Raw genomic sequence first — 23,098 nt, 5'->3', positions numbered from 1 at the left:
ATGATATTATTCTAAGAATTGTCTACTCTATTTACTCTCTGGTTCTATTTAGCTTATGCACATAGCCACAGAAATCCATTGACAGAGCTCTTTACTGGACAAGGTTAATCTTGGAAAGACAGTGCAAGGTGGGATGGTAATGAAGTAGGCAAACCTCAAGGGAAAAACTGAAGAAAACCTCTTCCCTCCACAAGTTCTGCGTCTCCTAGTCTATGGCTCAGATGCTACTTGTCTTCTTTTGCTCAAGGATATTTCTTGGGGATCAGTGGGGCAACATGTCCTCTGTCTCAAGCGTGAGAGATGGAAAGAGGAAACATCTTAGCTTCCACAAGACGTTCCTGCTCAGTATCCTGGGCAATATGTTGACAAAGAGATCTGGATTTATGAAGCTTATATGGAACAACAAGTAGCCCAGCAGTCTGATGAGAAACAGGGTAGTGAAAAAGAAATATTGAAAAATCCTGGAAAGAGAAAGCCGAGAAACTGTTAACTAGAGGTTAGAAAACCCGGAACGAAACAGTCATACCTAAATGCATGTCTGATTCTTTGATATTCAAATGTCTCTATTCCTAACAACCCCTTTTAAAGGCAACCTCTTCCCCTCTGCTGGTCTGCCAGCTACTCTGTCTCTCATCACCATGTTTAATTATCTTTCAGCATTATCACTATTTAAAGGTATCTTGTTTTGTTTGTTTTTATTTTGGAAAATTGTTTTTGCTCCAATTTATGTTCTATTAGCAGGGTGTGTTTCTGCAGCTCCACAGCTTCTTCAACATCTGGTATTGTCAGATTTTAAAGCTTTTGCCCATCAAATGTGTATAAAGTAATATATCACTATGGTCTTAGCTTGCATTTCCCTGACGAATGATGGAGCTGAACATTTGTCCATATGTTTATTGGTCTTATGTGATTCCTCTTGCCTATTTATCTATTATGCTGTTTGGGCCTTTCTTATTAATTTGTAGGAAAACTTTGTATATTCTTGATATCAGTCATTTGCCGTTGTGTATATTTGGAATATTTCCCCTCTAGTTTATAACTTTCACCTGCTTTAAGAACAAAAGTTTTTTTTTCAAAATTTATTTTTAATAAAGTCTAATTTATCAACCTTTCCTTTTAATTAGAATGAATGCTTTTTGTATCTTGTTTGAAAAGTCATTCTCTACCCCTAGGCCTAAAAGATACTATTTTCTATTAAATCTTTATGGTAGTTTAAAAATACATCCACAAATTCTTTGTTACTCCTCCTTTTGAGAGCTTCTTTTCCATTGGAGTATGGAATAGACTTGACTGACTTGCTTCTACAGAACAGCATATCACGGAAGTGACAGCATGTGATTTCCTAGGCTATGTACTAAAAGCACTGAAGCTTCCTCCTTACTTTCAGGAGGAAGCCAGCTGTGAGTTTGTGAGGACACACAGGCAGTCTGCTGGAGAGGTCCTTGTTATGAGGAACTGAGACCTCCTGCCAACAACCAGCTGTGTGAGTAAGCTCCTTTGGAAATAGATCCCCTGGCTTCAGCCAGGCCTTCTAATGACTAATTTCAGCCAACATCTTAACTGCATCCTCATAACAGACCCTGAACTAGAACCACCCAGCTGAGTAGCTCACAGATTTCTGACGCACAGAAAATGTGAGTTGATAAAATGTTTGCTGTTTGCAGTCACTGAATTTGGGGTCAATTTGTTATGTAGCAATAGATGACTGAGTTTTATAAGCTTTTAAAAATTGACATTTACATCTTTAATTATCTGGGCTTGATTTTTGTTATACTATATAGTAGTGATTCAATCTTATTTTTTCTCATTTAGATAACCATTTTTTCCCACCATATTTATTGAACAATCAATCCTTTCTTTCCCCTCTGACATATAATCCCTGCCATATATCAAGTTTCTGTACATACACTGTTTCTGAGCTCTTTGTTCTATTCCATTGGTTGACTTTTCTATTCCTGTCATAACACCACACCATCATAATTACTGTAGCTTCCTAGTAAGTCTTGATATCTCAAAGGACATGTTTCTCACTCCTTAACTCTCCTTTAAAATTGCCCAGGTCATTATTTGACCCTTTACTCTCCCATATATGCTATATTTTATTATCATTTTATTCAATTTCATGAAAAATCTTTTGAGGAGTTTGGAATTAAATTGATTTTATTCATTATTTGGAGACCATTGATATATTTATGATATTAAGGCCTGCTATCCATGATCTTAGTATTTTCTTCTTTCATTCATGTTACCTTTAATATTTCCTAATACATTGCTGTAAATTTCCTTATGGTACTCTTGATTTCTTTTTTAACTGATTAATTGTTTTGCACTTGTGGTTTTAATATGATTGACATGAGCAAGCCTCCCCTGTTTCCTTTGCTATATTACCCTCATCAAGGTGTGGCAGGCTGCATTCTGCCCCATGACAAGTTCACTGTTCAACTCCACTCACCAGTCAAAACAGCCCTTCCCCTCCAGTTTTCTGAAGTTTTCCTGTAGAGTTAATCTTGGTGACAAGATCCATTCTAGTACAGGATCTTGGTCAAAATGAGAATCAAGAGCTGTTTACCATCCTCTTCCCACCACTCTCCTCAATGTTGGATACCATATTCATGAGAAGGGTCTGGGGTGACATCTCTGGAAGGACATGCCTAGGGACAATCTCAGGAACAACCTTGCTTTCTTATTAGCACACATATACCAGTGTCCCAAGGATGTGGATCAGGACAAGAGGAAAGACATTTGCAGTTTGATGTGATAAGGTAGATTTGCTGGACTTTAGGCTACTAACTTTTCTTTAGGCTACTAACTCTCTTTAAGGCAGACAATTTTTATCCTAGGAGTTCACGTGGGCAATTCCATGCTGGGCACTGGTTTCTGAATTATTGGTGAAGGTGGCCTAGGAGTTCTAGGGAAAATTCTTCTGGTTGTTCTGGGAACATGCATTTAGGGATATTGGAATATGTAATACTTCACTTATCTGGTATGAAGGAGTATCCCTCTTAAGCAAATTTTCCAGACAATTGGAGCTGAACTTTAAGCACCAATAATTTTATGTTAACCATTTTGATGGGACTCTTTCTAAATCACATGTCATACCACTTTAACTTTATCTTTCTCTATGTGGTCATGTATGGATGTGAGAGTTGGACTGTGAAGAAGGCTGAGCGCTGAAGAATTGATGCTTTTGAACTGTGGGGTTGGAGAAGACTCTTGAGAGTCCTTTGGACTGCAAGGAGATCCAACCAGTCCATCCTAAAGGAAATCAGTCCTGGGTGTTTATTGGAAGGACTGATGCTGAAGCTGAAACTCCCATACTTTGGCCACCTCATGTGAAGAGTTGACTCATTGGAAAAGACTCTGATGCTGGGAGGGATTGGGGGCAGGAGGAGAAGGGGACGACAGAGGATGAGATGGCTGGATGGCATCACTGACTTGATGGACATGAGTCTCAGTGAACTCCGGGAGTTGGTGATGGACAGGGAGGCCTGGCGTGCTGCGATTCATGGGGTCGCAAAGAGTCAGACACGACTGAGCGACTGAACTGAACCGAACTGATGCCTTCTTAAACATATTGAACATAATTTGACCTTTTCTTAAAAATGAAAGGGCTTCGATACTAATTTTACTTTGCAATGACATTGATTCCCTAAGGGCTAATATTGACTCAGTTGTTTGAATTTTGATTTCTTATTTGTATTAAGATTTTTGAGCAGCTATTGTGTGCTGGATACTGTTAGGTGCTATGTCTTTTTCACAATCATTTTCTCTCCCTTTTATCTGTTGTTAGGCAGTGGTATCCTTGCATTTAGAAATTCTCTCCCTATTTTTATTTTTCACATTAAGAGGTAGTATGCTGATGTAGCAAAGTTTGAGGGAGGCATATCTCGCGCAATAGTATAAAAACCCAATCATCATGCTTATGAAACACAGAAGGATCTCGCCATTTCTAATCTACTGATGTTACTGGAAAACCAGACACATCAAACTAGTTGAAAGTGTTAAAGGGAAAAAGGAGTAAGAAGAGACTTACCACATCTCTTCTAGGTAATAAGATTCCTGTTTCTAATTACTGCTAGGCCACTGGCTTCTAATACTGGAAAGCTGAGATTGGTAATCACCTTCAGAGAAGGAAGTCGTAACATTGACTGAGAAACGCAGTCATTGTTGACTTGACTCTATGTGTGTGTGTGGTTGTGTGGCTAGACTTTGCTCTCTGCCAGAGCAGCTAAGTAGAACTCCTAATTTTCTGGGAGGTTTACTCAACGATATTTACTTACCTTTTACAGAACCCTGCTTTCTTCTTTTGGAGAGAGTTATCCTAGGAGAAGAAAGGACAGTGATAAATAAACAATATCTGGAGGCTATTATCACTGCCAAATAATATTCATTGAGCTGTTAATTAAATGTTATTTTAGATAAAATTTTACAGATTTTTTTCATATGCATAAGGAGATGAAATTTTCAAAGCCAAATATATGTGTGTATCTATGGATGTGTGTATATGCACCCAGTCCTTCAGTCATGTCTGACTCTTTGCGACCCCATGGACTGCAGCCCGCCAGTCTCTCTGTGCATGGGATTTTTCAGGCAAGGATACAGGAGTGGGTTGCCATTTCCTCCTCCAGGGGATCTTCCTGACCCAGGGATTGAATTTGTGTCTCCTGCATTAGCAGGTGGATTCTTTACCACTGAGCCACCTGGGAAATCCATATAAATATATACACGGTACACATATATATGTAACTGCATCACCTTTTAATATTCTGATAAGAAAGAAGACATAGAAAGGGAAGGTCATACAGCTAGTAAGTGGCAGGACCAGGCCTGGATCCCAGATCCTCTGAGTCTACTTTCTGGGCTCTCTCAACTATACCCTACCTTTGGATTAGCCAGTGACCCTTTGAGAAGTTTGTAGGCTATACAAACCACACAGACATATTCTAGAGATAAAACTTGAAAGATATAAAAATGTAAAGATGAGGATATACTCTGGATTTCTATGACATTTCTCTTCCAAATGTTTTCTCAGTTATTTTCCTTTTAACTTCCTTGTGAGATAAAAAGGAAGAGAAATTATGATCACATTTTAAAACTGTGGAAATGAGGCTTGCAGAACTGGAATTAGAAAGTAGCTTTCTGGGTTACAAATTTGATTCTATAGCTTGAGTGAGATGAAGTGGCATGCTAGCTGGTCACCTGCTCAGGTAGCCTCTCCACAGGGATTGCTCAAACCTCATAGGTAATTGAACCATCTCATGGTACTCTCATAATCTTGATGAATACACCCTGTTGTTTCTCTGATAGGTGGCCACAAGGAATAATTTAATGAGCCACTGGGATTAGATGATGGGACACACTGGGGAGCATGCCAAGCTTCGTTCTAGAGAGGTGGATTTCATTTATTTCAGGAGTTTTGCTTGCTGAATGGAATATATAAACTTGGGACCAGAATAACCTGTTCAGAACAGTGAGAACTACAGTCATACAGTCTAATAAATATTCAAACATCTGGAGCACTTTAAGGATAATAGTCAATTGTTGATATGTGCTTTTAAAGAAGAGATGACTTCTCCTTTCTATGATTATAAAGACTGTATATCTCAACAATATAAAATTCTGGATTAATGTCAGCCTTGGTTCTAAAGGAAATATAAATTACAACTCAAGTCCAGTAAGATTTATCTATGTACTTGCTGCCATAAGACACCAAACAGGCCCAGAGGTCTGGTGCTCTATGTCCACATCGGTTTCCTTCAGACCTTTGCATATGTGCTGGTAACATCATGATGTTAAAGACATACAAACATGGAAGCTGTGTCATAAAGAAACAATTGCTTCCTATGTTTTCACTCATAGGCCAACTCTAGCTAGACGGTGATAGATGCCCTTGGCATTCTGTGCAGTGAAAGATTCAGGACGATGCTGGGATCATCAGGAAAGAGTGCTGTGATTGGTGCAGAGCAGTGGTATATATATTGGCCTTTTGTCCATAGAGTGCATCCTCAGCTACTGTTCTTTCTTGCTTCCATTCTAAACTCTCTCTGCTCTTGGACTGGTTTATTTGAGAGCACATCATTTGCATGACTGTAGGAGGGAAAACAGTTGTTCCTAGTGTCCTCTTGGTTTAAGGTTGAAATGCTTTGAAATTACATCTAGTATTGTTCTTGGAAAATGCACCTGGGAAGATTGTTAGATGTTTGGTGGCTTATAGCGATTTTGGAAACTCCTTTGAAAAGCAATGATGCTGAAGAAGCTAAAGATGGAGTGGGTACTTACCTTGTTATTTTGGCTGTTATACTCTTTGCTTGTGGAGATCATGCACATAACTTTTGACCTAGGGATAAAAGAACCAAGACAGAGGTTGGATAAATTACACACGGAGATTCATACTATATGGTGGTTATTTTAAAATAGTTTTATGGTCTAATGCTATGTTGTCCACTATTGTAGCCATTTGCTACATGCAGCTATTTAAATTAATTAAAAAATAATTTCCTCAGTCATATTACTTGTTTTTCAAGTACTCAGTAAATGGCTTAGTGGATACTTAACAGATAGCATATAAATTTTTGTTGAATAGTCTTGGTTTAGAAACTTAGCTTAGCAGTCAAGCCATACCTAGTACTCAGGAAGGATTTTGGGAGACTTGAAGGTGTCCTTTAAGGGTGAGAGCCTCCAGGTCCCGGTGCCTTGGACACCAGGCCACCATGTGTGCCTGCTTAGTTAGAGGCTTTATGCAGTTTGGGTCTCTTTCTCTTCATCCTAAGATTCCAAAATATTTAATAAATAGAGATACTTCTTGATTGAATTAAGATTTAACTTCTAAAGAGGGTCAAAAAATTGAAGTTTTTGATTTAAACTAAAGAATTTAAGTGTCTCCCAGGTAGCTCAGTGGTTAAGAATCTACCTGTCAATGCAGGAGACATAGGTTTGATCCCTGGGCTGGGAAGATACCCTGGAGGAGGAAATGGAAATCCACTTCAGTATTCTTGCCTGGGAAATCCCATGAACAGAGGAACCTGGAGGGCTACAGTCTATAGAATCTCAGAAGAGTCGGACACAACTTAGCGACTAAACAACCACTGCAAAAGAGTTGAACTCTTCTGACAGACTCAAGGCATCTTTTTTTGGGGGTGGGGGAGGCTTTTCTTTTATTTATGTTTAATATAGTATAATAGTATACAGTTTGAGTTTCATAATATGATAGTCTTTGCAGGTGTCTGGAGGTTAATGTCATGCCTATCTCATATGGTTTAATTTCTTTATATTTGGGGTAAGTGAAGATGGTATTATTATAAGGCCTTTCCTGTGAAATATAAGGCATGCTCTGCTTATCAAGGTGCCTGACCTCTAGTCCTTTTTAAGGCACATGTTTCTGGCCTTAATATAAACCCAAATAATTGGTAATATGATAAAGTTAGGAAGGGAAATGCATTTCTAGAGTCTTTTAAGAAAGCTGGGAAAAGGACCTGCATTTTAGATTTGGTTTATTATAATCATATTGTGTATACACTTGAAAATGGTGCTGTTAAAAAAAATTGTGTATTTATACAATAACAGTATAAGAATTCATTTATCTTGCCTTAAAAAAAAAAAAGTTGGTGTAGTGTAGGGGGAGTTGACCTGATCACTATGGAGGGGAAAGATATGTGGTGTCAGGGCTTATGCAATTCCAAATTGGAATTAGTCAGAGAGATGTTTGCTCTGACCCAGGCTGAGATGGAGTTACCACTAAAACCAGGATGTTCCTTTGTTTGCTAAAGCTCACACTTCTCTCTCAAGGAACCGAGTTTCTAGTTCTTCTTGTATTTTCTTCAAAGTTTCCTGGTACTTCTTCAAAGAGAAATAAAGGAAAGCACAGTTACTAATTAAAGCCCTGTGCTTTTCCTAATCATAATAAACACACATTATTACATCATAACATAAATGTTTGATGTTCCCACTGCCACTTTTCCTCCTTCCTAGCCTTCACTCCAGTACTGATCTCTCACTACGTTTCACCATTGGACAGGCCCCTGGGAATAACTGGGGTTATAAATAGTACAAGTGCTCATCATTAAGTTAAAGGCACTAGGGGCTGGGAGACGAGGCAAGTAAAAGAATGATATTGGTGGTGGAGTGTCAAAGACTTTAAAGTCCCTTTGGAGTGACACCTTGAAGAGTTAAAATTATTCCAGGTGGTCTTTGCTGAAAAACCTATTTCCATTTCACTGTGTACCTGAACAAACCCTTTGCTAGCTATTTACTGAGAGGCTGTACCTTTATGCAGAGAGCTTGATCTTCACAGAGCTGGGCCACGAATGCATAGTCTTCTATTACCTGGGAAGCAAAATTTATTAGTCTTAAATTTTCTCAGGGAATTTCTACAAGAACAATAGTATACTTGTTTCCTCCTGTGTACAAGACCCTAAATGTAGGCTTCTAGTTTTTCTAAATATGTTTTTTGTACATATAAACTCATTTTCTGAGAATATGCTTTATAGTCCCATGGGGATTATTTGGGGACAGTTGGGAGAAGAATAGATACTAATTTGTGGGAAATAGACATTATGGAATGTATCCTGTAGAAATGTTAAATAGTAGGTAACCTAGAATACTGTATTCATCCTCCTTTCCTTCTTCTCCTCCTGATCCCATGTAGTTTTAGAAGTAGAACATTATTAAAACTCAATCATCTGAAGAATGTGTTAGATTGTTGGACCAAGAATCACATTTCCCTTCCTTTGGGAGAAGAAACATTGAAGTTTGTGGTTACCTTGGCCAGCTCCTTCTCTTGGTCTGCACAGGAGGCTTCCAGTTGTTGTAACTTAACCTATAGACAGGAAAGGAGGCTGGTAACTCAGCAAGGCAAAAACAGAATTTCATTCTGAAATGCTATCACAAAGTTTATCTCACAGGTGGTTGAAGTGCGTCAGGCACATTTCAGATATCTCTTTGTTGGAGAGCAGTCAAACCATCCTGTCAGCTGCCTGGTGAATCCACTGAGCATTCATCAGTGCTCCCTTTGCCCTTAAACTTCAATTCTTAGCTTCCTTCTTCCTTAGCTATTTCTCTTAGAAAATATCACTCTTGAAAACGTCACTATTCCCTTTGCATTTATATATTCATTACTCCTTTTTTCCTCCCTGTATTCCTCTTTTCCTTCCTTGAATATTTGATGAAAGCCATTTTATATCGGCCACTCTACTGGAATGACAGGGAAAGGGCAAGGGGAGTACTGAGGATACAGTGATGAGCAGGATTGATAGGCTCTCTGCCTCACAGAGTTGACATTCTAGGTGGGGGACATAACAAATAAGTCAACCTGATAATGATAAGTGCTGTGAAAGAAATAAAAGCACAGAAATGTGCTGAGAGTGAGTGATGGAGTAAGAGCTATTATAGGTGGTTTGTGAAGGCCTCCTTGATGATACTTGAGTTGAAGTCTAAATGATAAATATTAGCCAAATGGACATCTGGAGGAAATATGTTCCATGCAGAGGTTACAACAAGGGCCAAGACTGTGAACTTTGGTGTGGATGAGGAAGTTATGTGGCTGTCCATACGGTCGCAAAGAGTCAGACACAACTGAAGCGACTTAGCACGCATGTAATCACCTTACTTAGCAGGTAAAACTCACTATTCTTTTCCTAGACTGGATCCCATGACAGGATATGTAAATTTCCCAGCATACAGTAGATTTACAGATCCTAGCTCTGTCTCTCGGAGAAGGCAATGACAACCCACTCCAGTACTCTTCCTGGAAAATCCCATGGACAGAGGAGCCTGGTGGGCTGCAGTCCATTGGGTCACTAAGAGTCGGGCACAACTGAATGACTTCACTTTCACGCATTGGAGAAGGAAATGGAAACCCACTCCAGTATTCTTGCCTGGAGAATCCCAGGGACAGAAGAGCCTAGTGGCTGCTGTCTCTGGGGTTGCACAGAGTTGGACATGACTGAAGTGACTTAGCAGCAGCAGTATCAGCAGCTCTGTCTCTATGAATTCATACACATATCTTGCTGCTGCTGCTGCTGCGTCGCTTCAGTCGTGTCCGATTCTGTGCAACCCCGTAGATGGCAGCCCACCAGGCTCCCCCGTCCCTGGGATTCTCCAGGCAAGAACACTGGAGTGGGTTGCCATTTCCTTCTCCAATGCATGAAAGTGAAAAGTGAAAGTGAAGTCGCTCAGTTGTGTCCGACTCTTAGTGACCCCATGGACTGCAGCCCACCAGGCCCCTCCATCCATGGATTTTCCAGGCAAGAGTACTGGAGTGGGGTGCCATTGCTTAGCCAGACTCAAATAGTCACTTTAAAATTATGTGATTTCAGGTTTTAGCAGTCCAGAAAAGGGAAAGAATAGTTTATATACACAATTTCACTCAATTTTCAAACTGAGGTTGGGAGGGACTGATTAAATTGCCCTTCATATACCACACCAAGTACTGGGGCCAGGATTTAAATTAGGGACTTCAGCTGCCTCCAGTGTTAAATATATATTTGTGTTTATGCTCTTCCTCATGGAAGAAAGAACAAAATATATGGCTTCAGAGCAAAATTCCTGACTAAGAGCAGAGGAAAATTCAGCACTCAATGGCCCAGGCTTATGCCTGACATGGGTAAAACTACAAAGAATTTATCTCAACTTTGACAGTTGTTTCAACTTGAAGGCTTGTTTCCTGTTCACATAGTCCAAACCAATTCAAGATTGCTTTTCCATTTACCTTTGACTCTTCTGGGGTTCCCTTTAGATTGTCTTGTTCACACTTTGTTGCTTTTTGAGATTTCCTTGTAAGCTACAGTTTCAAATAAAAAAATTCAATTACAAACAAAAAATACATCCAAAAAAAAAAAAAAAAAAGACAAAGATATTCTCTGGTGTGTGTGGGCTGGTAATTTGGCCTTGATAAAAGCTGTCAGGAGATGGTCCTTTGGTGGATACTCGGTACCCTTGAAAACATTTTTATTCTGCTTCCAATTTCTTCCCACTAGTCTTGGTCATCAAAGCTAGATCTGCTCAAGACAGGGGTACTTTTCCAAACTCCTAATCCATGCTGGGTTACTCAGGGCTGCAGACCTGGGTCAGAAAGCACAATAAACATAGGAAGCCCACTGTATTCTGAGCAGGAGTTAAGATAAAGGGAATGTCTAGATGAAGAAAAGGGAATCCTTAAGAATTAAATATTTTTAAAAGTCTCTGTTGAAAGTAAAATTAATTCTCACTACAAAGTTGCCAGCCAATCACTTCCAAAATGTCTACTGGAATCCTTTTCCTTATAATGCAATGAAGAACCCATCATATCATTGAATATCCTGAATACCCCACCCATTTCTTTCATCTGATACTCGTAGGGAAGATCTGTGGAATTTATTTATGTTATCGGGCTAAGTCTCAGGAGAGTCGTTCCCACCCCAGCACAGGCTGGTCTGACGTGTGGAATCCCCTATGATCACTTTTGCTCCTTTGCCTCTCTGATGACTGTGCGTGCAGCGGGAACACTGGGGAACACAAGAGCCCTATCCCACCTGTCTTTCAAGTTCTGCTATGCTGTGGACCAGGGTCTCATTCTTCCTTTCCTGTTGAGAGAAAGAAGCAGAGTGTAAGTGGGCATGTGCACATCATCATCTGTTTTCTTTTTTTTCCAGTTGATTGTTCTCCATTTCACTCCAGTGATTTTTCCTGCAAGAACTCTATCTTACTGCATAATGTCAGGTTAGGAATCTGTGGTTTGATCTCAATATATACGTGCCAACTTACCAGGGACAGAGATGCCCACACACAGGGCTTTCTGGTACTAAATATTACCTGAGAAACCCTAACCTCCACACATTCCTTTCCAAGCATGGTCACATCCTGCCACGACTTTTGAGTTGACTACACAGTGTATGTAAAAAGGAGAGACTGTCTCATTCTTTGGAAGGACTGACAGTAAAACTGAAGCTCCAATACTGTGGCCCCCTGATGTTAAGAGATGACTCATTGGAAAAGACGTTGATGCTGGGAAAGATTAAGGGCAAGGGGAGTAGGGGGCAACAGAGGATGGGATGGTTGCATGGAATCACCAACTCAATGGACATGAGTCTGAGCAAACTCCTGGAGATAGTGAAGGACAGGGAAGCCTGGAGTGCTGCAGTTCATGGAGTCAAAAAGAATCAGACATGACTGAGCAACTCGACAACAACAGCAACTTATCTGACGGTTGATGAGAGACAGGATGATGAATATAACCTGTTGAATAGCACTTCCCAGTTTCTTGCTCACCAGTCTGGCAGTTTCTTCTTCCATCTCCTGCAAGGCTCTTTCCCTTTCCATCGTGGTGGTGTTCTCCTTCTCCAACTCCTCATCCTCTGCCAGGTCTCTGGTCTGAGTGATCTCATTTTCCAACCTGGATGACACAAGCACACAGTAAGGAACTCAGTTTCAAAACTGATAAAACACGTATATCAGTTTCAAGGGTACCTCAGTGACCATAAATATGAATCTCAAGTTGGAAGCCCTTCTTTCCTGGATTCTTAGACTCAGAATCACTTTCAAAGCAGGAAAAGTAAGATTCCTCTAATTCCCAAGTCAAATACCTCAATGTTCTTTCAACTCAGGTAAATATCACCCAATTTTTTAGGAATCTCCTTGAAACTTGCCGTAGTTCAGGTTTGAGCTGTAGAGAAATGCCGAAGAATGAAGGAGAAACTTTGCTGTACAAGATTTAGATATCTAGAACAAACTGGAAAATTCAATTTTGTCTCTTTTTTCCCATCCCATCCTCTGGACTGAGTACTTTCCACATGGAACCCCAACACTCACCTCTGAATCTCATCTTCTTTCTTGTGGATTTTGACAAGAAGGTCCTGATTTGCTTCATCTATTCTCTGCATATCCCTTTCAAGGTCCATATTCAAACTGTTAATGTTCTTCTTTGACTGGGCCAATCTTAAGATTTCCACTTTCTCTGACCTATAGACTCAGTCCCCAAAATGAACAAGGGCCAGTTATTTTAAGGTCAGTAATCTTTGGACTAAAGGGCATATCTAAAAGGCATTAAATTCATTAACCTGACTGTTTCTGGGAACATAGTTTTCCATTTTCATTCTTAGGAAATTATATTTCTTAATCATGCTCTACAATTTGTTTCAGTAAGTCTCAACTCGGTTAGGGAGGTTTTTCTTGGCTTTCTCAGCCAAAGTGTTTGATATACTAGTGCACCTCTACTTTGGTTCCAGGAGAAGTCTTGCTTCCTTAAACAGCCCTCTGCACTGGTTTCTCAGACAAATTGTTCACAGAATCTGCTTATGCAATCCACTTTTATTGAGTACTTTTATCCAGGTAGCTGGCACATTCCTAATGATTGGGCCCGGCCTCATGCAGAGGCACAAGTGATTTCCACTGGCAGGGAGGGCTTTAGTCTTTCCCTTCCTCCTTATCTCAAAACTTCTGCCCCAGTGCCTGCTACAAAGCTTGAAAATGTACCATGACAATCGCTCCATTAAGTTAACAGATGTGATCCATGCATACGCTTTCAAGAATGCAAACATCTTTTTGAAGTAAATTTGAATAAAATAAAGGTTAACACTAGAGTGGTCTAGAAAGGGTACCTGGCACATGGGAAGCTCTCAGTAAACTTTTCTTTTTCTTATATCAGTTAAGTAGTTTGCTTTTTAAATAATTAGCCACAAACAAGTTAGTGAGGCAGAGAGATTTTTGAGTAAGAATGAGGGATGATTTTGGAAAAGATAGTCCTACCTTGGAAGGACTTTACAATAACTATCACTTAGAAGGGAAAATTTATAAACACTACCCTTCAGGAGGGCACAAAGTGCTTGGGGTGGAATGCAGTGGGGGATGATTAGATAGTATATGGAGAGAGAGAAGACTAGGACATGAAGGAAGACATCAACAGCGGGCCTTCTTCATACCTTGGTCCTTGCATGTGGCTTTGTATAATTATGATTACTTACTCATAATCTAGTTGATCTTCCTTTTGTTCTTCCATTGTAGATTTTCCTAAAATATCACAGAGATGTATCTAATGAACTGGGGAAATGGGTCCATTTATGAAATAGAGTAACTAGCTTAGAGCCCCCAAATACAGAAACAAAATTAACTGGTTTCTTCCCACCAACTTCATGTTTTGGCCATGACAAAATTCAGCCTTTTAGTTTTCTGCTCATGATCTGATTATGCCTCAGTAAGGAGGCAGTGAGGATACAGTATGTACTTGATATTTCAGCATATATCCTGCTACAGATATATTCAGAGATAGTTCACCTACACAAAATCCTTTGTAATTTATATGCTGCAATAAGAATCAATAGTTATCAATTGTTCTTAAGTCCCTTTCTGCTCCAGGCCCAGTAGCTTTCTTAAAGAGCTCATGGACATGGGTGTAGGTGTATAACTTCTCTGAAAAGTAATCTCTGCGCTCTCTAGCCTGGTGTCTGTAAGAGTCTCCAGATATTAAGATCTTAGTATTAAACAGGTCTCAGTAAAACCAAGCAGAAGTAAATAATTTGGCTTGCTGTGCCTCCTTGGTTTCCCCTTTATCTCCATTTCTTCCGTAAACTCCACCTCCCTTCTGATGTGTATGGTCTTCCTGCTTCTGCCCTAGGCAGTTAGCTGCTGAAGCGTCAAATCTTTCCCCAGTGGAACTGTGCAATAGATTCTCAGAACCTTCATGACTCTGCTGTTGACACGGGGAGGGCGGAGCAGCATGTCACAGTGGTTTGGGTGGCAACGGTTTCTCACCATCTATGGAGACTTAAGAACCTAGCTGGGTGTGTGTGTTTCATGGCCATGTCTTCCCTTTGGCAGCAATAGTTGAATGGATCTGATTTCTCGGCCATATGACTGGGGTAGCCCCTGTTTTTTACTTCTGTGGTAGATTGTGCTGTCTCACTGCCCATGTGTAACTAATATAGAAAGTCTGAGTCCTAAGGCCAGCAGTCTAATCCCATCATGTATCCAGCTAACTACTCATTCATTTGATAAACACTGAAGCTGTTGAAGGAGCCCCTTTGTATTCCAGGCACTGTTCTAAGCATTAGAGAGACAGAGTACACTAAACAGTCAAGACACTTGCCCTCATGGAGTTTACATTCTAGGGCAGGGGTCCCCAGCCTCTGGGATGTAATGCCTGACGATCTGAGGTAGAGCTGATGTAATAATAATAGGAATAAAGTGCACAATAAATGTAATGCCTTGAATCATCCTGAAACCATTTGCCCCACCCTTGTCCGTAGAAAAATTGTCTTCTATGAACTGGTTCCTGGTATCAGAAGTTTTGGGGACTGCTGTTCTAGGACAGGTGTTGGGGGGGTAATAACACACACAAACAACAAATAACACAAACAAAATAAATGAGTGAAGGAATTTTATTTGGTATGACAAAAGAGAAGAGTGCTGGAAGGAAACATAACTGGGTGAAGGGGATGAAGGATTGTAGTGTGTTTATGTGTGTGGGAGGAAAGCGGTTGCAGTTGTAAATAGGGTGGAGCAGCTGAGCACCCCTAGACCTGGAAGTGTGGATGCAGCTGCATTAAGAGGGCTAGTGAATGGGAGACCTTAGGTTGTGCTGGAGTGGACACAGAACCCAGAGACCCGACATGGGCAATAGCAAAGGTCATGGTCATCAGGAGCATGGGCCAGCATGCATCCTGAAAGACCAGCAGACCCAAGAGCAACAAGCAGAGGTATGAAGACCCAAAGCTCCCCCTTCAGTCCACCTCAAGGATACACAGCTTTCCCCTGCACCTGCCACTCTCCAGGGAAAGAAGAGAGCTCTACAGAAGAATCTCCCTAGACTGAGAAATTACCTGAAAGAGATTTTTAACCAGGAAAAGTCTATGGTATCTTGAATTGGTCCCATTGAGTCTTTTCTGCCAACTTAAGGAGTCAGAGCTAAAGGGGAAGATAAGATCATTTGCAGGATATAAAGAATATAACTCTGCACACCTGGGTATGTACATTTTGACCAGATTCTGCACCATTTGTAACTTTGTGTGTGTGAATCATGGAAACGTAGGAAGTTTTGGATCTCGACTTAATAAGGACCACATTGAGTTGATTTGTGGGCCAGAGTGACTTCTTAACATACTGTAGTTTCTAATAAACTATTTGTAAAATTAATGGCCTCTGATGACCCCCATTACCATCTCCCTTCTTCCTGAAAGAAGGCATTTCGTTGCTTTATGAAGCTGTACACAGAAGAGTAATTAAGTAACAATTCAGGCCAATGGCCTCTCCCAGGGATTAATGGTAGAGAGAGTTCATTAACCCCAGCTAGTTATGGCTTCTCCAGGAAATGCCCTGGACCAAGGTTATTGTAACTATTAATGGATTGGATAGGGACTTTGACTGAGATAAAAATAAAGCTCTATCTCCTTCCTGGGGAGCTTTTCTCCTTGAGGGGTTACCAAAGGCAAGCCTGTAGAAGCAACAGAACCCCAAGCTTGGGGCCCGTGTGGGATGAGGACAACAGATTGCTATAGGGAGAACTGCTAAATTAAGGTAAAAACAGAGCCTTGGGGGCAAATTAAGGTCCTTGGTATAATCCTTGCTCTTTAGGAGGTGGCTTGATTAATGCCTCGTGCAGCTTTAGGGCAGCAGTTATCACCTTGCTAACGTTTCTGTGCTGTGCCCTGCCCCATGCAGAAGAGCTGCTGAGAGACATGTGAGGTTTGCTGCATTGCTGTTAGAAATGCAATGGCCTTTGTGTGGAAGTCTGTTGTGAAAACAAGTGCTCTTTTCCATTCTGGGCACTCAGGCTCTGTGTGCTGGGTCTCACCCTTCTGCCACAGGGAGTCTGACCAGCTGCCTGAAAGTCCTGAATGGAGCTGCCCGGGCTCTCCCTGGCCCTTCCTGCTGCTTCACAGGGATGGATAGCTTTTCCTTCTGTTCACCTCACTTGTCCTCACTTTTACTATGGCAAAATCTTTGGATATGTCTTATAAATGAGCTTGGTTTTGAAGCTCATATCCAGGCAAGGCTCTAGAATCCCATTTTAGATCATTCATTATTTTTTTAATACAGAATCAAGTATGCTATTTTCCTTAAGTCCTTACTTACTTTTAATGGCTATTTCCACTAACAGTGCTAATATCCGAAATATACAAAGAACTTATACAACTCGGTATCAACCCCCTTCCCAAACAATCCAATTGAAAAATAGGCAGAAGAAGGAGGCACAAAGATGCCCAGCAGTCTCGTGAAAAGATGCTCAATATCATTAATCATCAGGGAAATGCAAGTCAAAACCATAATGAGATACCATCTCACACCTGTCAGAATGGCTATTAACAAAAAGACAAGAAGTAACAAGTGTCGGTGAGGATGTGGAGAAAAGGGAACCCTAGTGTACTGTTTGGAGAAGGCAATGGCACCCGACTCCAGTACTCTTGCCTGGAAAATCCCATGGATGGAGGAGCCTGGTGAGTTACAGTCCATGGGGTCGCTAGGAGTCGGACAGGACTGAGCGTCTTCACTTTCACTTTTCACTTTCATGCACTGGAGAAGGAAATGGCAACTCACTCCAGTGTTCTTGCTTGGAGAATCCCAGGGATGGGGGAGCCTGGTGGTCTGCCATCTATGGGGTTGCACAGAGTCGGACACGGCTGGAGTGACTTAGCAGCAGCAGTGCACTGTTGGTGAGAATGTAAATTGGTGCAGCCACTATGGAAAATGGCATGGAGGTTCCTCAGAAACTTAATAGAACTATCATATGATCTAGTAATTCCACTTCTGGATATTTATCTGAAGGAAACAAAAATACGAATTCAAAAAGATATATACATCTCTGTGTTCTGTATAATCTTTAGGTTCCTAAAATATTTTTGAATTTTCTTTCAGAGTAACTTTCTCAAAAGCGGAAACTTGAACTCAAATATGAAGGCAAAGGAAAAAAAAAAAAGAGGGAGAATGTACCATTAAAATTAAATGTTTAAAAATCTATTGCATCATTGCTATTATAACAGCTATAAAGAAATAAAAAATGAAAAGTTCATCAAGGATTCACATCAGCAAAAACTCTGGTTTTCCAAGTTTTCTTCTATTTTTTGGTCTATTAGTAAACCATCTCTTATAGTAATCAGAGTAGCTGTATTGCAGTGTTTTGCCTTTTCAGTTAATATTTTTTATAGACGTTTTCCTAGGTTGTTACATACTCTCTATAATTGTCATTTTAATCACTGCGTAAAATTCTGCTGAGTTGATAATATGCAAAATTTACTTCACCATACCCTTTTCACCAAACTGTTTATTTATTTGTCTCCTCTGGAGGGCCAGGAGAATGCCTGTATTTCCTCTGTATTTTCTAGGGTTTCCATATAACAAAGTAGTACAGATTGGGTGGCTTAAACAAGATAAATTTATTTTCTCACAATTCTGGAGGCTGTGTCCTGATCAGGGTTGGTGGAGTTGATTCCTCCTGAGGCCTACAGAAGGCTGTGTTGTCTGTGTCCTCACATGGTCATTCTTCTGTGTGCTGGTGTCCCAACTGCCTCTTATAAGGACAGAATTCATAGAGGACTGCAGCCCACCCTAATGACCTCATTTTAAATGAATTACTTCTTTAAAGGTCCTATCTATAAACAAAGCTACATTCTCAGATACTAGGAATTAGGGTTTCCACATATGAGTTTTGGGAGAACACAATTTGTATAAGATACTCAATAAATGTTTACCTGTGACCAAATTTATGAAACATTTATTGTTTCTCACCTTCAATAAAAAAGCAATTCAAAGAACACTTGTGTAGTTATTATATTTTTCAGGTCTAAGCAAAATATTAAGAATATATACTTCTATTTTTCACCATTTTTGAATTCCTATTTGTTAGCATATGAGTCAACTGCTTTATGTTCTACAGATAAGAAGACAAGGACAAGAGGGATTAAACATCTTGCTGGGATTAAAAGATTAAAAAAAACTCCTATATCTGAGCCCATATCCCTCAACATTTTCTGGTTCATTCCGCAGTGAACCTGGGAAAGGACAGTAGGAAGAGAATATTTCCTCAGCTATAATATGGAACTGGTATTATGGAGTATTGATGCAGTGTAACCCACATCTTAGTGGCATCATTTTTGTTTTCAGTGAAGTCGTTTCTTTTAAGGTAACCAATGCTTGGTCTCTGATCACCCTGCATTTTATTTTAAATTTGCTTCTCTAACTTTAATTAAAAGTTTACAATTAGAAAGTGATCATTAAGTGGAGGATTCCTAAAAAGGGTAACTAGCACTCAAACTTTCATAAAAAATTTACACTGAAATTTGGTGTAGTTTTTTTGTTTTGTTTTTTTGGTCATGCTACACATCTTGGCAGATTTAGTTCCCCAAACAGGGATCAAACGCGTGCTCCTTGAAGCGGGAGCACAGAGTCCAGGGAACCATTGGACCGCTGGAGAATTCCCTGATGTAGTTTTACGTGTGTGCATATGTTCAGTTGCTCAGTCATGTCTGACTCTTTGAGGCCCCATGGACAGCCCGCCAGGCTCCTCTGTCCATGGAATTTTTCAGGCAAGAGTAGTTTTATAATCCCTTCTTAATTCTTCTAACTTTGTGTTCTTTCTGTCTTAGACTAGAAACACAGTCTGAAGTTGAATGTTTTCTTAAGCCAATTTTAGTTTTGAACAAAACATCTCTGAGAGGTCAAACTCCAGATAATTTCAGAATTCTAAACAGGTTTTATAACCTCTATTGGCAAGTGATGTATATTTGCAGAATCCATAAAGCTTTTAAGGTATAGTTGATATTGAAACAATAATGACCCTGGAACAGGATATTTCCTGGAGATTAATGACCAGCTGGGAGGGGTTGATGGCCTGAGGTGTAGTTGAGGGCCATTAACCTCAGACAGTCATTAAAGCCCAGGAAATGTCCTATGTCTAGGTCGTTATTGTTATTATAAATTGAAAATGGAAAAAAGAAACAGGCATACAGATGATCTGAAGGGTGACTCCATTTCCAATGGTTTGAACAGGGAGCGTTCTGGGAAAATTTATTCCCCTGTCCATTAGCCAACCAATCTCCCTGAATCCTCTGTCACATCGCCCTTCAACTGATGGGTCTTTGTGCTGGAAACCTCTAGAGTCCCCAGATACTGAGTAGAGAGTACAGCTCCTCATTGCAGCTCCCTTTACCAGAGTGACTGGATTAAGCACATAGTAATGGTGAATGACTTTGCCACTGCTTTTAATCGCCTCCTACATTGCCATCTACTTGCTTCCCCTGGGATCAGCTATTTTCTTCTCTATTTAGCTGCAGTAAATTTCCCACAGCTAAAATTTAAGCTCTTGGATATTTTGTTTGTGCTTATTTCCAGGTCACTGGGGGTGAAAGTGCACATTATTTGCTTTGCAGTTGTGCTGTTTCTAGTCAAGCTAGATATGGCATCCTTGTCCAATTGCTTCTTCAATTTCCAAAAATACCATGACTCAGAGATATTTTGAATTCTTAACTAATAAGTAATGCTGAGTTTTGAATGCTGCAAGTTTCAACTTCATATTACTCCTGTAGCAGCAGATTCACTTTCATTTTTTTCCCAAGCAAAGCATTCAGAGTGGAGAAGTAATCACTTTAGGTTTCCATGATCACTTCAGGGCTTCATAACAAATAGTTGGATATGAAATATTCAGCTGCTCTAGTCAGAAACAGCACTTGCCAATTTGTTTTATTCATTGGCTGTAGGAAATTTCATGTAATACACACACACACAAAAGCAGAACAATATCAGCATCATGAGGATACAGTTTCCTTGACTCAGTGGTCACAAGGAAGTTTGATCCATGTATTAGATCAGCTCAAGTTCATCACCAGTTACTATAAAAAGCAGGAAAAATGCCAAAACATTTCCCTGATAACATTGGTCAGAAACATCAGCTTTGTAGAATGGCACATCAAGGTATAGTTACAGGCTGCCAATATTGTTAGGAATTTTATAAATTCGAAGTCTATTCTCAAAAGGCTCCTCTTCTCCCTGTAGTGCTACCTGACATTTCCATGTTATATATGAGTTTGGTCTAAGATATTGAAAAGCCCACTTAAAATACAAATGCTAAGTTTTTAACCATTGATACTTATCTTCATTTTAGGTTATTAAATTTTCCAGATCACAATTAGCCTGGGGATTCAATATAAGCAAAATATTAAGATTAATAGGGATTAAAGGGAAGTATTATGAAAGTACTCTTTTTTTTTTTCCAAATCCTTATCAGTATAATCTGCGAAATCCCTTTTATTGGCAGAATCTTCAAAGTAGTTCATATTCTCTAGGCTTCCTAAAAGTCCTTGTATTTCATCATTTATTCTCCTTTTAGTAACTATTTATTAAAAATGTTTTTGATGCCAATCTGTGCTCTCTTTCCTTCTAGCTCTCTTCTTTAGGCTGGCATTCCTGGTGAGGTGAGTGAACTTTCATGCAGGTCACAGGATTTGTCATGGCCTTATGGTGGCACAACTCTTGAAATTAATGTTACCCTATTGGACTGTGTTACTCTGATGATGCCAACTATGTAATTTTTATACAATGATCTGATTTTGAGTTTAATTTCCTTTGTGTGCTTGTTGATTATAACTCATTTTACTTTACTAATTCCCCTCTCCACCCCTTTGACTTCATCACCTCTTCTAGTGGAATTTGGTGTGAGTTATTATGGGAATGGGGTTGGGAGATAGTACAAATAATGTTGCTTGTGGTGACCTGTAAGAGACCACTGGTCTTCTATAGAAATAGGCATCTTGAATCTCCTATTGACATGAATTCCCTCCATATTTCACACAGCCATGGAATGCCAAGGCCCTTTTGGAGAAGGTTTATGTGACCATCTTCACCCCATGTGGTCATTTCTCATCGACAAAGGCTCTGTAATCATCCGGCATAGTCCACAAATAAGCCCACTGGCATATTTGAACTTTTGCATTGAACCAGTAGAATAGAGACCCTTTGAGAACTCTCATTTTAGATTTTTTTTGGAGTCATTGTTGTTGCGCTTTGTAAGAGATATCAAATGGAGAAGGAAATGGCAACCCACTCTGGTATTCTTGCCTGGGAAAACCACAGACAGAGAAGCCTGGTGGGCTACAGTCCATGGGGTCGCAGAGACATGGGCACAATTGAGCACACACACAAGAGATACCAAAAGGCATAAGTATCCTAAATGTCCAACCAGAATGTAATCCTGACAAGAGAGCAAAACGGAGAGAACAGCAAATGGCAGTCTGCTGTCCTCTTTCTAAAGGAGGATGAAAGCATGGGACGATATAACTAAATACATTTTTTGAAGAGTTTCATTTCCCTTGAGTTTACGCTCCCAATTACTGCTTTTTTTTTTTTGGACTATGCCGCCTCATGTGAAGAGTTGACTCATTGCAAAAGACCCTGATGCTGGGAGGGATTGGGGGCAGGAGAAGGGGATGACAGAGGATGAGATGGCTGGATGGCATCACTGACTCGATGGACATGAGTTTGAGTGAACTCCGGGAGTTGGTGATGGACAGGGAGGCCTGGAGTGCTGCAGTTCATGGAGTCACAAAGAGTCGGACACGACTGAGTGACTGAACTGAACTGAACTGATGGTACAGTTAAGTACCACACTACCTCATTGTAGGCAGTCAGTTAATAACAGGTACCTTAATAATGTGTTGGCTAGATTTCAGAATGTTCCAGTCACTTTTAATTATTAGAATAGTCTTGTGTTGTTAAGTTTTAAATTAAACTCAAGTTCTTTTCCTCTCTTCATTCTACAAAAAACTGACTCCCTCCTCCGTCCTCTATCTTTTATCATGTTCATGCAACATGGAAGAAGAGGGATGGAGCAAACACCTTATTTAACTGCCCGTGGGGAGGTTGAGTTCTCTGTTTGGCTGCTGCTGCTAAGTTGCTTCAGTAATGTCCGACTCTGTGCGACCCCATAGACGGCAGCCGACCAGGCTTTGCCGTCCCTGGGATTCTCCAGGCAAGAACACTGGAGTGGGTTGCCATTTCCTTCTCCAATCTGTTTGGCTAGCTGTTCTCATTGGTTTGGCTCAAGGTAATCATTAATATCTTCTGTGTTGCAGGGATGTAGTTGCTGGTCCTCTCACCTGTGAGTTCTGTTGAGTATCCCCAAAGTCCTTCCCTTCCTAATACA

At 40.2% G+C, this 23,098-nt stretch overlaps 1 protein-coding gene and 1 non-coding gene across 2 annotated transcripts; both read right to left on the bottom strand.

Annotated features, from left to right (window-relative positions):
* Window positions 1-250: 250 nt before the first annotated feature.
* Window positions 251-13,969, bottom strand: TMCO5A (transmembrane and coiled-coil domains 5A). Its single transcript, XM_027552828.1, has 11 exons — window positions 13,935-13,969; window positions 12,784-12,933; window positions 12,244-12,367; window positions 11,508-11,558; window positions 10,706-10,777; window positions 8,759-8,815; window positions 8,263-8,322; window positions 7,772-7,836; window positions 6,276-6,337; window positions 3,022-3,029; window positions 251-490 (listed from the first exon to the last, which is right to left on the bottom strand). Exons 1-11 carry the CDS (start codon window positions 13,967-13,969, stop codon window positions 263-265), a joined length of 912 nt encoding a protein of 303 aa, XP_027408629.1. The 3' UTR covers window positions 251-262.
* LOC113900551 lies at window positions 3,835-3,939 on the bottom strand. The gene has a single exon (XR_003513188.1). It is a non-coding gene; the product is annotated as a small nucleolar RNA U13 (small nucleolar RNA).
* Window positions 13,970-23,098: the final 9,129 nt, after the last annotated feature.

The sequence above is a fragment of the Bos indicus x Bos taurus genome, chromosome 10 (genome assembly GCF_003369695.1).
Source record: "Bos indicus x Bos taurus breed Angus x Brahman F1 hybrid chromosome 10, Bos_hybrid_MaternalHap_v2.0, whole genome shotgun sequence".
In the NCBI taxonomy this organism is placed as follows: domain Eukaryota; kingdom Metazoa; phylum Chordata; class Mammalia; order Artiodactyla; family Bovidae; genus Bos; species Bos indicus x Bos taurus.
Note: the sequence above shows the minus strand (reverse complement) of the source record. Positions and strands in the feature narration are given on the sequence as shown.

Excerpts from the sequence above, each read along its gene's own strand:
- TMCO5A (XM_027552828.1), bottom strand. The coding sequence starts at position 13,969 with ATGGAAGAACAAAAGGAAGATCAACTAGATTATGA. Across the intron at positions 12,934-13,934 it reads GAAGATCAACTAGATTATGA|GTCAGAGAAAGTGGAAATCT; the intron begins GTAAGTAATCAT and ends CTGAGTCTATAG. Across the intron at positions 11,559-12,243 it reads AAGAAGAAACTGCCAGACTG|GAAAGGAAGAATGAGACCCT; the intron begins GTGAGCAAGAAA and ends TTCTCTCAACAG.